This window comes from Macaca mulatta, chromosome 10 (assembly GCF_049350105.2).
Source record: "Macaca mulatta isolate MMU2019108-1 chromosome 10, T2T-MMU8v2.0, whole genome shotgun sequence".
NCBI classification, from domain to species: Eukaryota; Metazoa; Chordata; class Mammalia; order Primates; family Cercopithecidae; genus Macaca; species Macaca mulatta.
This window is the reverse complement of record NC_133415.1, coordinates 73,504,710-73,520,402: the sequence shown is the minus strand read 5'-3', so window position 1 is coordinate 73,520,402 and position 15,693 is coordinate 73,504,710. Positions and strand designations below refer to the sequence as shown.

Genomic DNA, 15,693 nt, shown 5'->3' with positions numbered 1-15,693 from the left:
TTAGACACACGTGTAGCATTGATACAACTGTTGGCCACCTATGGCCACAAATTTATGGCCACATAAATTTTCACTATGGCCTACCTTGCCATCTGTCATCCCTCATCCCCTTGTATCAGCAGGGTTCACTCTGGGTATGAATGGGACTCTTCTGTATGCCAAGGTTAGGGTAGGACCCAAGGGTGTATATGATGCATTCCTTCTGAGTCTCCAGGCCTGCTGTCCGCCAGAGGTCTACAGGGTTAAACTAGTCTCTGAGTCTCCCTAACAGCTGGCGGGTGACTGACTGGCAGAGTTTAGTAGAGGTGACTGGGTTGGATGGACCATTGAAGCAACCTAGAAAGTGTGAGCCAAACATTGCCAGGCACCCTCACAAGTAGCCACACGTGCTGTTTTCTGTGGACCTGCTCTTTGGGCCAGCTTGCTGCCACCTTGCCATGGGAGGATTTGATGTGTGTGCCCTATGCTTTTGCAAGCAGCTTCGCTTTTCTCTGAAAGGCATCCTCTCTGTTCACAAATGACATGACTTCGTTTTTAGCTCAAGACAACATTTGCTCTTTGTGTTTGTTTCCTGGGGCTGTTGTAACAAACGACCACAAACTGGGTGGCTTTAAACAATAGAAATTTATTGTCTCATGGGTCTGTATGCTAGAAGTCTGATATCAAGGTGTTGGCAGGGCCATGCTTTCTCTCTGAGGGTTCTAGGGGAGATCTTTCCTTGCATCTTCTAGTTTTGGCGTTTATTGGCAATCCTAGGCATTCTCGGGTTTGTAAATGCATTGCAATCTTTGCCTCTGTCATTACACAGCTCTTCTCTCTGTCTCTGTCTTCTTCTCTTAGAAGAACAACAGTCATATTGGATTAAAGATCCACCCTAATGAGCTCATCCTACCTTGATTACAACTGCAAAGACTCTACTTCCAAATAAAGTCACATTCACAGGTATTGGGAGTTAGGACTTATCCTAATATCTTTTGGATATTATAATATCCAATTCAACCCACAATTAAACCTACAATGCTCTTCGTGAAAAGAAGCAGCAGCCATGAAGAAAGCCTAGATATTTTTAAGGGTGGAGAGCGCACATGACCTTTCCATGACAGCCTTGAGCTTCCCTAAATACTGTTGTCCTCACTAACTGGCTTGTCCTAGGAGTAGGGTTTTTTTGTTTGTTTGTTTTTTGAGTTGGAGTCTCGCTCTGTTGCGCAGGCTGGAGCGCAGTGGCCCCATCTCGACTCACTGCAAGCTCCACCTCCCGGGTTCACGCCATTCTCCTGCCTCAGCCTCCCAAGTAGCTGGGACTACAGGCACCCACCACCATGCCTGGCTAATTTTTTTGTATTTTTAATAGAGACGGGATTTCACCATGTTAGCCAGGATGGTCTCGATCTCCTGACCTCGTGATCCTCCCGCCTCGGCCTCCCAAAGTGCTGGGATTATAGGCGTGAGCCACCATGCCCGGTCCAGGAGTAGGGTTTTTGATCTTCAAACTTTGGAATGCAGTTCAGTAAAGTGAGACAAAGCATACCTTCTGTCTCTGATGTCCAGGAGCACTGGAAGAATGGACAGATTAATTGCGAATAGAGAATGCCCTGAAAATACAGGGAGAACTACCTTCCTGCAGGTGTAGCTCTGGTCCCTTGTGGGAGTCCCTGGACCTTTGGTGAAGCAGATCTGGACGGCTACAATAGGGGATGTAAAGAGCCCCTTCCCAGACCCCCTTCCTGGCCCATTATTCTGCCCTTCCAAATGTATTCTGAGGGCTCCTCATTTTGATCATTGCTCAGTGGCATTGTTGTAGAGGAAGTAGGAGGGTCCTTGGTGGAGTTTGAGAGGCCCATGCATTTCTGCACTTGGAGAAATGTTAATGTTGAGCTTATATTCCTTTCCTTGCAGCACAGAAGACCATCACTAGGTCTGTGTGTAGAAGCCCAAGCAGTTAGAGAGGCCTCTGTGAGGCTTGTGGGATTTTTCTGGCCAGAAGATGGGCCATGGAGGGAGGCCATGTTAAATGGCTGTGATCCACTGCCTATAGGGAAGAGTACGCAACACACACCCAGCAGGGCTTACTTAGGTAGCCGGAACTGTGGCGGCTCCATACCCCCAAAGTGAATTTTAAACTCGACTTATTTACGCCGTTCTCATAGCAACAGGAAAACTGTTCTGACCTATAGCCACGGAAGACTCTGTAAAAGAAACTGTAGGAGGGGAAAAAAAATAATGCCAGGAAAAAAAAGAATTTAATGAAGTACCATTCTTTCACTTATTCAGTCAACTGAGAATAACAGTTTGTGCATTTGGCAATCAAATGGGAAATGGCATTTCGTGTTGCAACATGAACCTGCTTACATTAAGTGATTTATTTTTTTGTTTAGACACACTGTACTGAGAACTTTCTTCAAGTACAAAGCTATTAAAAATGTGAGAACCAGCAGTCCTCACTAACCTGAAGCATTTGGGGACTTAGAGGAATGATAAATGCAAACAGCCCAGAATCCAGAAACTGTCTTGAACATTTAAACTCTAGACTCTGGGAATGTGTGCACGTCTTCAGTTAGTCAGATGTAGATAATTTTTCTTTCTGTGAGGTCTCTTTTCACTTATATCTTGTCTGGACAGGGTGGAGCCCCTGCTTAAATTCTATTTCTAGCTTGAAGAAAGACTAAATTATTGTAGACCAAAGCCAGTACTACTCAGAATATGGAAAAGACATAGGAGACAGGGCATATCTTCTTTGGCCTGACTGTGAACTTAGGGCCCCTCCTCTGGAGAGTGCTCCTGGGAGGTTGCACAAGGCTTATGTTCAGCTCCTGGGCCAAGCTGAAGGAACGCCTCTCCTCTCTCTCATGTTTGTACTGAAGATCTGTGTTTGGTAACCATTTCATAGATCTTTTCTACCACTCGACTCTGGGCTTGTAGTTAATGCTGTGCTCAGCATATTTCTGTGTGATCTTGATAAGAAATCTATAGGCCAAAGACCTTGTGAGCTATTTCTGTCCTCTGTCTCTCTCATCTTCTATTTCATATGTTTGTCTGTATTATGTATGTATAAATATAACCCAGTTGTATTACATTAATTCTTTTTTTTTTTTTTCAAAAATATATTAAAATTAGGTTTTATTCTCCTTTTCTAACCTACCCATTTATGAGCTCTTGCACGGTAACATCTTGATTCCCATTTTGGCTGAGAAACTACATAAACTAGTTTGTTGCATGCTGCTCCATTTTGTATTCATGGTTATGATATTGAAACTTCAGGACCACACACAGATAGCAAAGTCTCTGGCCACTTAAGCATGTAAACAGTCTGGCTTTTTATAAAGTGGAAAAATATTTCTTGTGCACTATTTTAACATGATCAGCATGTTGAAACTTGGTGTGCAACTGTGTCAACATTTCTTTGGCTCTGAGGAGCAAACCTGGAGAACCTCATGGTAACATATAAAATGCAAAGTTGGTTTGTTTACTACTGGGATTTAGGCAGCAATTAGAGTCTGTAGTTGACTTCCAAACTCGGGATACAGAATAAATGAAATAATTATTTTTGTATCGTGATTATGCTAGCTAAAATAGTGACTCCTTTTCAGATGGCTAAGATTCTTTCAGGGAATCAGAGGAAAATGGGTGGCTGGATTACCATGCAGTTTCTTTATTGAAAAACCCGTATCGGACCCAGCTTGACAGTGTTTTCTTTTGTTTCATAAATTTACTGAACACCTCAAATGTGTCAGGTTCTTTTCTACATGCCGGGCATGTGAATTTAACAAGACAGACAGGCCTCGTGTTGTTTGCTCAAATTCTCTGGCTCTCTTGAAGAGAAACAAAACAGTAAATAAGTAATCAGGTAAACAAGAAGATGTTTGTGATTGCTATGAAATTCAACATGAGCTGTTTACCAAGGGCACTGTTGAGACTCTCAGGATGTGTCAGTGAACAAAACAAATGCACATTTTCTTCTCTTAAGGGTCTCACATTCTAGTACAGGAAACAGACCATAAGCAGTAACTGGAATAAAGACATAAATTGCAGAGCATGTTGGTAAGCAGTCAATACTATCCAACAGGAAAAAGCAGAACCAGGTGAAAGGTATCAGGAGGAGTGAGGCAGCAGGGGGTGTGGGAACGGACAGGCTGCAATTTTATTTTTATTTATTTATTTTCCCAACTTTATTGGGATATAATTGACAAAAATTGCATACATTTAAGGTATACAATGTGATGATTTGATGAACGTATACATTGTGAAATGATGACTGCAATCTGGCTAATTAACACCTTCATCACCTCACATTTTGTGTGTGGTGGGGTGGTGAGAACCCTGAAATTCTACTCTCTGGGCAAACCTCAAGTGAAGCTGCAATTTTAAATCAGGTGGCTGGGAAAGGCCTGCTTGAGAAGACTTGAAGAGGTGAGGGAGTTAGCTCAGATGTGTCTTAGGGACAGTGTTCTAGTGTCCTATGGGAGGCCAATGCCTTTGACAAGCAAGGAGGCAAGTGCCTTTTAATGAGGATATGCGATTTGAACTAAAACCCGGAAGAGGTGAAGAACCTGTCATGTGTAGAGTTAGGTGGGAGTGCCGCAGGCAGAGGAACAGCAGGGCCAAAGACAAAGACAGGAGAGGAAGAGGCCACTATGACTGCCCCTTTAAAGTGGAGAGATGAGGTGGAAGAGGTGGAAAGAGAGTGCTCAGGTAAGGCTGTATAGTCCACGCCAGAGGTTTGGGTTTTACTTTGTGTGAAACAAGTTGTGGAAGGAGATGAGACACCCTCTTCTGATTGCCCGTCTGATAAGAGTTCAGAGAGGAGAGGAAGAATGAACCCAGCATAAACTTACCCCGAGGACCAAAAACCTTATGAGGGTTGGGATTTGATCTGCTGGTTCACCACTGCATCCTAGCAGCGCAACAAATACTAGGCCTGGGAAAGCAGTCAGTATTTGAAGGGATAGACACATGGACGAATGATTTAGTGACATACCTCCTGGGACAGAAGCCTATTATCTTTTATTTTTTGAGATATTTGGAAAATGCAAAGAAAAAAGAAGTCTCAAGAATAATATAACAGCACTTTATGCCAACCACCCAGAATTTACAGCAGTTAACATTTTGGCATGTTTGCTTCCAGCCTTTTTTATTATTTCTTTGTGAATACTTAAAAAGCATACAAGGAGCAGAGGGATACATTCTTCTTTATATATATACATATGTGTATATTTTATATACATATGTGTGCGTATGTATATTTATATATATACATATGTATATATTTTATATACACATATGTGTGTGTGTACATAGATATACACACACACACATTTGTGTGTGTACGTAAACATTAAACTTCTTTTTAATTACCATTCTTAGTTGCTTTGCCCATGCTAGAGGCAATCATGCCTAATAATTTGTTAGCAGATCCTGTTTCTGGTTTGCATCTGGGGGAAGGGAAGGGGAGGTAGAGAAAAGAGCCAGCCTTGTATGAGAGGACACTTGGCAGGTTGTGGCCCAGTGCTCACCTGGCTGGAGTCAGCCAGTGTGTGTGCACACAGCCCTGCCCTTGGAGCATCAGTCTGCTTGGCGAGCACCTGGTTTGGGCTTAACACAGTGCTAGGCACAATGCCAATGTGAGCAGAGCCTAAGAGAGCCCAGCCCTGAAAATCCTTCTCTTTATAGCACTCCTGTAGCGTGATTTGTCCTGTGTCAGTTTGTCCTTGCCCCTGTGATATCTTCAGCAAATGAGTTGCTCAACAGGGTTGAGCCTTCCAGATAACTGAAGCTTATTCCTTTATCCGATGAGATACTTTTGATGGAAATGATCCTAAAATATCTCACAGATTTACATTTCCCTATCTTCTTAAATGAGGTCCATTAGCCTTTGATGTGGGTTGATCAGGATCGTTCTTTTCAACAACAGTTGCTATATCCGTTTATGCTCCCAGGGGCTGCTAGCAACTTGCTCCTACAGTACATGGCCCCAGACTGCTTTGCAGAGTATGTTGCTTTAGAAACTCTTCTGCTTGCTTTTGCTAGCTTTACTGGTTCTCCTTCTCCGTGGGCTGGCAGCTCTCCCTTCTTGCTGTTGTCAGTGAGCCTGCTTCTAACTCTGCTTCAGTTGCACTTCTCACTCTTTGTTTATGAGTTCCATCCACTGGGGCCTGGGAAAGGAGATAGTCAAATTAAGTAAATTCTGGGTATGGCCAAAGATGACTCCCAGTGAGTAGCTCTCCACTGAGGGTTCCCTGCAGGCCCTGGGGCCTAACTTGGGGTCTCTGTTAGACATCCCAGCCTGACATTTTGATACTGGCTGGCAGACATATTTGGATTTATGGGCTTCCCAAGAGAACCATGCTGAGGTCAGTGCTGCTATGTGAGGCTCTGTAAGCATTCCTTAGTAGCTCTGTGATGGGTTAATCTCCCTCCCACTCCGAGTCAGGGTGTCACTCCCTTTCCCCTGTGATTCTACCCACAATGTCTGACCTAGTGCCAGGGGCACAGGGTCTCTTTTAACTGCCATGATAGTTGGCATTAGGTTGTAATTCAGCACTGGGGAAATCTGACTGTGAAATTGTTGTTCCCAGGTCTTTCAATTATTTCAGTCATTTGATTATAAAGATAGTAGGGAACATGGAGATAATCTCATTCCAGCTCATAGTTTTGCAGTTGAAGAAACTAAAGCCCTGAATGGAAAATGACTGAGATCACCGAGTTGATAGTCACCAACAGAGCACTGTCCCCACTGTGGAACAGTGGCCACCATGGATGAAATTGCTGTGATTTGGGGCTGTAATTTATCTGAACCAGTAAGTTGGACAGCCTTGGCAACACTATAAAGTAGAGGATCACTCTCCTGTACCTCATTTCCCAAGTGTGGTAGGATATCACCTTGATACAGACCAGATTTTCTTCCTGTTAAAGAAAAGTAGTTTGCAGCTTATTCTCTACGTGGACAAAGATCCATCCAGAAAGATGTTCATTGCAGCATTGTTTACAGTGGTGAAAAAGTGGAGACAGTTGGTCCAGCATTGGGATGATGAATATATATATATATATATATATATATTTTTTTTTTTTTTTTTTTTTTTTTTTAGTGACAGAGTCTCACTTTCTTGCCCAGGCTGGAATGCAGTGGTGCAATCATAGCTCACTACAAACTCCTGGCTCAAGCAGTCCTCCCCCTCAGCTTTCCCAGTATCCAGGACTACAGGTGTGCACCGCTACGCCTATTTTTTAATTAAAAAAAAAAGTTTTTTAGAGATGGGGCCTTGCTCTGCTGCCCAGGCCAGCTTCAAACTTCTGCCTCAGCCTCCCAAATTGCTGGGATTACAGGTGTGAGCCACTGCACCAGCCTGATGAATAAATTTTGACACAGCAATATAATAGAATATTATGCAGCTATTAACAGTCTGTGTACAAAATTTTAAATAACAAGGTCATTGAAAAAGTCACTGGTCATTTTTGAGCCTAATGTTATAATATTAAGTCAAACAGGCAGAATTAAAAAGGAAGAATAACAATATAATTTTAAATTTTTAAAATTTCCTTTTCAAAAGAAGAAAATGGTCAGAGCATTTACTAGTCACTCTTCTAGATTGGTAAAGGGAAAGAGGCTGTGTGCCATCCATGCACTGGATACTACATCTGTCATGTCTGTGACACTGCCTTGTGGTTTTTACCCTTGATTTGTATTCAGACTGAACAAATCATCCCCAAGCCTTTAGGGTGCTAAAGAGTGCACGAGCCATACTCGTTGTGGCCACACGTACCTTTTATCCTGGATAATGGGCAGCTGGGGCCACAGGCCCATTGTGCAGTCAGGTATCTTGTTTCCTGCCAGGACCAGTGGGGAGCACAGAGCCCAGGTGATGGAGCCTGTCCAGGTCTACTAAAGATAGAGCAGGCTGCAGTGAAAGAGAGCCTGGCCATGGCCTTAGGTGCCTGACAAATTATTATTATTATTTATTTATTTATTTATTTATTTATTTATTTATTTTGAGATGCAGTCTTGCTGTCACCAGACTGGACTGCAGTGGCGCAATCTCAACTCACTGCAACCTCCACCTCCCGGGTTCAAGTGATTCTCCTGCCTCAGCCTCCCGAGTAGCTGGGACTACAGGTACCCACCACCATGCACAGCTAATTTTTTGTATTTTTAGTAGAGATGGAGTTTCACCACGTCGGCCAGAATGGTCTTGATCTCTTGACCTCATGATCCTCCTGCCTCGGCCTCCCAAAGTGCTGGGATTACAGGCGTGAGCCACCGCGCCCGGCCAGTGCCTGGCAAATTATTAATGGGCCCAGGGTGAATGGACCCAGCATGAATTGGGCACACTGTTCCTTTGAAGGACCCTGCCAGCCAAAACCACTGGGCCTGTTGTTGGAGACAGGGCCACTTCCTGGGTGACTTTATCAGAGAACCTGGCTTTGGTGCTGTGTTCTTGTCCCTCCGTTTACCTTTTTGGCAGAATGGAACCAGGTTGTGTCCTTATTCTGTTCTGAGTTGCTGGTGGTCCTTTAAAACATAAAAAGTTTGCAATATGTTGTTCTCATAATCTGCTGACACCTATTTACTCTCTGGTGTATCCTATTTCCCCATTCTTAAGATGAGGCTGATGGTGTGTGTTCCTAAAGCTTTCTTCATCATAGTATCAGATAAAAACACACTGCACTGGCAGTCATTTAGCCAGATCCTCACTCTCTTGCAGTCCCTTCTGCATCCTCCCTGCCATGGGGCTCACACTGCCCTGGGGAAACTGTCAGGGATGTTGAACTCCATGAGACTGTCTGTTCACCTGACTCCCAGGCAGACAGTAAGGCGATCAGGCTTTTCCTTAAGTTGAGCTGAAAGCTGAAATCTCACTTGTTGAAATCTACCTCCAGCAGACTATGTCCAGGTCTTCAACAGTAACAACAAGCACAAATGCCTAATTTAAGAAAAGCAGTACAGCAGCTGGACGTGTTCCATCTTCTTTGATGCTCACCACCTCCCTATGAGGAAAGTACTCTTACTACCCCAGCTTCGCAGATGACGCTTGGAGCACGTAAGGACCCACAGTTAGGTGGCCAGACTGAGAGCAGAGCGCTGAGTCACCACAGGGTGCTGACTCACCCTCTTCACGTGACAGCGCTTCCTGTGTATGGAGACCACAGTGGTTTTCTTCTTCTCTATATATGAGTTCCTTTGACCATTCCATGTATAATAATGTTCATTAAGTATGAAACTAAAATGTATTGAAATTTAACATGAAATTGTCACATAGTAAAAACTCATGCCTATCATAAGAGAAGTGATTTGGTATTTTTTTCTTGTCAGATAATAGCATACAAATGTGAGATTATGGAATTGGAAGGCAATATCTCTGAGTTACTTGAGTCTAGAACAGGGATTGGCAAAATTTTTCTGTAAATAGCCAAATAATACATCCCTTAGACTTTGTGGGTGATAGAGTCTCTGTTGCATTAACTCATCTCCGCCATTATTGCACAAAAGCAGACATAGACAATATGTAAACAAATGAGCACGGCTGTGTTCTAATAAAATGTTACTTACAAAAACAGGCAACAGCTGGGTTTTAACCTTGGCTTATAATTTTCACTTAATGGGGTTTTTCTTGATAATGAAAAAGAATTTACAAGTGGGTGCTAAGTAGGAGAATCCTAGATGTTTTATTATAATTATTAATAGCACCCCTTTTTAGTTTCAAAAGTGTCTTGGTCAATATATTAGCATATTGTCATCCTGGTATTATGTCACTTTAATTTTTTTTTTTTTTTTTTTTTTTTTTAAGGAGATGGGTCTTGCTCTGTCAACCAGGCTGGAGTTCAGTGGTACAGTCATACTTCTTCTAGGCTCAAATGATCTCCTGTCTCAGCCTTCCAAGTAGCTAGGACTGCAGGTGTGCCCCACCATCCCTGTCTAATTATATATATGTGTGTGTGTGTGTGTGTGTGTGTGTGTGTGTTGTTGTTACTGCCTAGGCTGGTCTTGAACTCCTGGCTTCAAGCAGTTCTCCCTCCTGTCTTAGCTTCCCAAAGTGCTGGGATTTCAGATGTGAGTCACCACACCCAGCCACTTTAAATTTCTTAATGAGACTAAGGTGAAGTAGAAACTTTGGTTTATGTTCTTACCATAGTCAGTCATTTTTTGTTACAACAGAACTTTTCTGCACCAGGTGACTTTTCCATAGATTTCTATCCTATCCTAGTCCAGGAAGAGGTCCTGGCAGTAAAGGAAAACTCAAGGAGGGAAAACGAAGACTTCCTAGAGGAGCATGCCTAGCTCACTTTTTGGGAGTAGTGCCTGTGTGCTGGGCACAGTACCAAAGGCTTTATATATGGCCTATCATAGGAAACATCTGCTAACCCCAGGAGTTAAGTATGATTATTATTTCAATTTTACGGATGAGGAAACTGAAGCACAGTAGGTTAAGAAATTTGCCTAGGGTCACAGAGCCGGAAATTTGATTTGGATTCAGACCTACACTGTCTGGCTCCAGAACCCAAGCTTGGAGGTTGAACAGGTGTGAAATAATTAACTCTAATAAATCAGTCAAATTAAAGCAGGAGAAGATTGGGATGAGGTGTAAGAGGTTGCAGACATACCTCTCATCTTATCCATCTTAGGTACAAACATCATGGAAGTCGGGGGTATTAGCTGCACCTTTTCATTACAAAATCCTTAAGACTGCTGGTTAAGAGAAATCTTAGGGCACTAGAGAGACTTGAGGGGCAGAAGATGCCAGGTGGGCAAGAGCATCCTTGGATTTAGGGGATACAGAGCTTGAGGAAGAGTAGGAGGCTGCCTTTTGCATTAGAGCTGCCTCTGGCATTCCCAAGGTTTTGTCTGGCTGGGCCCAAGGGCTAGAAGGACAGGAGGAGTCCTAGCTGTGCCTCTCACTGGCCATTGCTTCTCTGCAGCAGAGTAGTCAGTATTCAGCACAGCATCTGCCTGGCACTTAAGATGTGCATCTCCGTGGGACACCTGTGGCTTCTAGCGAGGACAGTGGAAGGGAGAGTGGTCCACACTAGTCTCTGGACTCTTATACTTTAGGCCCTATACTTCTAGCTCAGCGATTTAAGGAGAACACCAAGTTGTATATAATTTTCAAAGGGAGTTGCCTTCTTTAGATAAACCTATGCCAAAAAGAAATCTTTAAAAATAATTCCCATCAGCTCTTATTATTTCTGGGTGGTATTTTTTTGTACACTTTCCAAAGCAGTGACCCTAACCACAATGAGGACAGTCATTTGGAGCTTTTGCAAACTACTCAGAGAAAAGTGCAAAGAAGGGTGCCTCTAGGTTTGGTTACAAAACTCTGCCGGGGAGTGGGAGGTGAGAGTGGGAAACCGGTGAATATGCCTCCTGGCCCCAACTTTTTAAAATGTATCCTTTGAGGTGTATTCTATTTGGTGCATTTTCCCAGATTTTGAATGTTGCCCCAGGACACTGTCTTAAGTTCATTTTGGCATCAGGACAAATGAGAGAATGTTTCCTGTTTGCCTGACTCTTGCCCCAACTTCTTTCTCTGTTCTGTTAAGCTCTTGGCTAAATTCTTTCCTCTTGTATTCCACATTTTAACTGACATTAGGGCACCAAGTGCAAAAATCTGCAAACAGTTAGCTTTCCTGTTTGAGCATTCTGGTCTGAGTATGCTGAAGTTAAAATTCTCGTAGCACGGAAAGATCACCCTCTGTACAATGCATTAAGTATTTAATAACTGTACTAATAATTACAAACACTTTTAATGGGCCACATGGGAGCCTTAATGTGGTTAAAAAATGTATTTCTTCTCTGTCAAGTTAACTTGTGTCAAATTGAGACAAATTCTTTGAAGCAACTTGCAAGGTTTGAGCTTCATAAGCCTAGGAGCAAGTAGCATATTGTGAAAGTAGTTTTTATGTAAGAAGAGACAACAGAAATAGGGTGAGTATTAACGTAGTGCCTTGTACATTTCCTGTATAATTTTGTGCTTCTTAGGTGGAGAAGTGTCCCACCACCCTGTTGTATCCGCTGTATGTCAGGTTAAGCAATTTTTAGTAGGATTGGCAGCAAAACCAACTTTGGAACACAGGACTCCCTGGCTTCAAGATCCCTTCTTTGGGAATGTGGACAATTTGGATTTGGCCATTTTTGAAGTATTTTAGAATATAGGACACTCTTGAGGGGCAAAATTGAAGGTCGATGCATCTTTTATCTTTTGTTAAATTCACATTTATTTCTAAGTTGAAGCAATGTTTTTTTTTTTTTTTGAGACGGAGTCTCACTCTTGTCACCCAGGCTGGAATGCAGTGGCACAATCTCAACTCACTGCAGCCTCCACCTCCTGGGCTCAAGCAGTTCTCCTGCCTCAGCCTCCCAAGTTGCTGGGATTACAGGCACCTGCCACCATGCCCGGCTAATTTTTGTGTTTTTAGTAGTGACGGGGTTTCACCACATTGGCCAGGCTGGTCTCGAACTCCTGACCTCAGATGATCTGCCAACCTCAGCCTCCCAAAGTGCTGGGATTACAGGCATGAGCCACCGTGCCGGGCCTAGTTGAAGCATTTTTTAAGAAATTATTTTCTGGTGAAACAGGTGTGCCTTTGAAGTGATACAGTTGCTTTCCAAAACTGAGAAAGAAAGTATTAAAACAAGGATAAAGTCCAATAATGTAATTACCAGTTTTACTTTGTTTTGGCTTATTTAAAAGTGTTGGCTCCTTACTCCAAATGAGATCCAGTCAAAACACTTACAATTATAATGTGCGTACATTAAGGACTTAAGAAACTGTTATTTCTCAGGTATTTGGGAGGAATTGATATCTTCTGGATGAAATTCATGACATAAGCATAGCTCATTTAGTTCACTAGCCTGAATATTCTATCTGAATGGTACCTTTTTTAAATTTAAAAACTTTGCTTTTAGGTGTATTTGTATGGTTGGCATCAGATTATTATTTCTTTCTAAAAGCTGATATTTTAAGAGAGATAAAGTCTTTACACCTGATTTTGCTGTGTGAGATCAGCTCTCTCACATGTTACTTGAGGCTATTTTGTTGTTGTTGTTGTTTTGAGACTTGGTCTTGCTCTGTTACCTGGGTTGGAGTGCACTGGCCTCTGCCTCCGGGGCTCAAGTGATCCTCCCACCTCAGCGTCTGGAGAAGCTGGGAATACAGGCATGTGCCACCACACCTGGCTAATGTTTGTGTTTTTATAGAGACGGGGTTTCACCACGTTGTCTGGACTGGTTTCTAATTTCTGAGCTCAAGGGATCTGCCTACCTCAGCCTCCCAAAGTGCTAGGACTACAGGTGTGAGTCTCCATACCTGGCCTCGTGAGGCTATTTTTATCTGCACCTTAGTATCTGGGATAGTGGTGCCTTTCTAGGCATGGGTAGGTACCCACATACACAAAATATCAATGCTAGCAAGTTTTTATTCTTTGAGGAAAGGTTTAGTTTTTTTTTAGCTCAGAGAAAGTAAGTTTAGTTTTTTAGCTCAGAGAAAATCACCTTATTAATCTATTGTAGATGAATAAAGTGATTAATGTTATTGAGCAAAGCTGAGGTATGATTCTAAGATAATGAGGTTTGTCTTCTACTGAGGCTTATAAACTGAATCTGAGGCTGTTACAGAAAAGAAATTGCCGTGCGTTGGCAGCACTGAGGAATGAGCATTCTGCCTTCTAAGATGTGTGCTTGTAAGTGTCTGTTCTGAGATGTTTTGTAACAAATCAGATTCATTGCATTATAGCCCTTCTTCATTAAGATGGGTCTAACAAGGAAAACCTCAGAAGCTCACCCCATCAAAGACAGCTGTGATAGAAATATCAAGTAATAGTAAGTTTGCTGCTGTGATTTTTTCGGAAGGAATTTGCTGGCATCAGCAAAGAAAATTTCAAAGTGGCTTAGGTTGTCTCCATTGGCTTTTATTCATCTTTGCCTTTAACAGAATGAAAAAATGTCTGGGCTGTTATAGCTTTGTTCTAATGTGGCCCATAATTTTGTCTATGTTTTACATCCCAGTGGATTCTTAAGTCCAAATATGGTATTGCTTCTCAGAGAGGTCTTCTTTTCTTTCCCTTCAATCTATACAATATTTAGTAGATTTATTTTGAGGTCAAGATTATCTTTTAGGTCAACCTTCAACTTAAAACCTGCTAGGCTAATGTATTTGAATGAGCATGGGAGGAACTATATGTGAACATTCTGATCATTTTACATTGTCAAGCCTTTGCATATAAGAAAGCATTCCTAAGAATTTATGAAATTGCTTTAAACTGATCATTTCTCTAAACCCCATCTCTTACTGGTTCTTTGTTTCCATAGGTACCATACCAGAAAGACTGTCATCGAACCCTCACAGGGTCAGTGTCAATGTCATGCTTGTATAACACTGTCAGAAACCAGGGGTACTGCTCTGCCCCTCAGTCTGGCTTGACAAGGTGAAAATTCAGGGACAGATGAGAGGAGGGACCAAATTCAAGACAAAGGACAGACATAGGCCAGAACTTGATGTAAGGTGTGGATAAACAGCGTGTTCTAACAGAAGTGATGTATCAGAATCTTCCCACATATTAGAAATGAAAAATGCCAATGTTTATTAAAAGAAATGAAAATCTGAAGCATTGGTTTTAGGGAGATGGACATATGTTATGAGTTAGAAGGCCAGGCTCTGGAGACAGCCCAAGTTGCACTCCTAGCTCCTTGCCTGTAGGCTGCTTGCTAACGTCTCAGTACCTACATTTCTCATCAGTAAATTGGAACAGGGGCTGATTGTCCTGCTGCCTAGGGTTGATGTGAGGAATAAGTGAGGAGAGCATCTTGGGTATTTAGGAAGCCCTCCATCTGATGATGGGGCCAGTGTCCCCGGAGGTGTGGAGAAGCGACCTGGGCTGATGCTCAGCAGCTTTGTCAACTTGTCATCCATTCATTCCCCAGCAAGTCTTCTAACTTCTCTAGGCCTTCATCAGTTTCAGCCTTTGTCAAATAAGGGATTTGCTATATACAAGTTCCTTCCAGAAGGAAAATTTTATGTTTTTAAGGTGAAATTTTATTTCTCCCAAACAGCAAACCGAGAATAAGTAGTAGTTTACAAATTAAGAGATCTGTTTATAATACACACTGGGGCCTATTGGGGGTGGGGAGGGGTAGGGGAGGGAGAGCATCAGGTAGAATAGCTAATGGAGGCTGGGCCTAATACCTAGGTGATGGGTTGATCTATGCAGCAAACCACCATGGCACACACTTACCTATGTAACAAACCTGCACATCCTGCACATGTACCCCAGAACTTAAAAACTGAAGGAAAAAAAAAGAGTTCTGTTTAGAAAAGTTAATGTTCTGTTAGGAAGACATACTTGCTAACTTCAGGAACACATTGATTAAACGGACATTGTTGCTTTCCTGCTGGAAATTGAGAGTCTTGCCGTTCTGAATGACCATTCTCCACCCAGCACTAGACACTAGAGACTAGTCTTTTCTTTCTGTCTTTCTTTTTCTTTTTTTTTTTTTTTTGTTTTTGGAGACAGGGTCTCTCTATCACTCAGGCTGGTGCAATGGTGCGATCTCAGCTCACTGCGACCTCCACCTCCCAGGCTCAAGTGATCCTCAAGTGATCCTCCCACCTCAACCTCCTGTGTAGCTGGGACCACGGGTGCAAGCCACCATACCTGGCTAATATTCTTGTATTTTTTGTAGAGACAGGGTTTTGCTTTGTAACCCAG

At 42.6% G+C, this 15,693-nt stretch overlaps 1 protein-coding gene across 2 annotated transcripts in view; it reads left to right on the top strand.

The window, feature by feature from the left end:
* SLX4IP (SLX4 interacting protein) overlaps positions 1-15,693 on the top strand; it is a 197,585-nt gene that overhangs the window by 72,727 nt on the left and 109,165 nt on the right. The window contains exon 1 of one of the 2 annotated variants that reach the window (XM_077951202.1): positions 4,560-4,689. The exons of the other annotated variant lie outside the window; for it this stretch is intronic. Coding sequence (XP_077807328.1) covers positions 4,657-4,689 — 33 coding nt within the window. The 5' untranslated portion in view covers positions 4,560-4,656. Of the gene's footprint in view, positions 1-4,559; positions 4,690-15,693 lie in introns of those variants that run through there. 2 annotated transcript variants of the gene reach the window in all.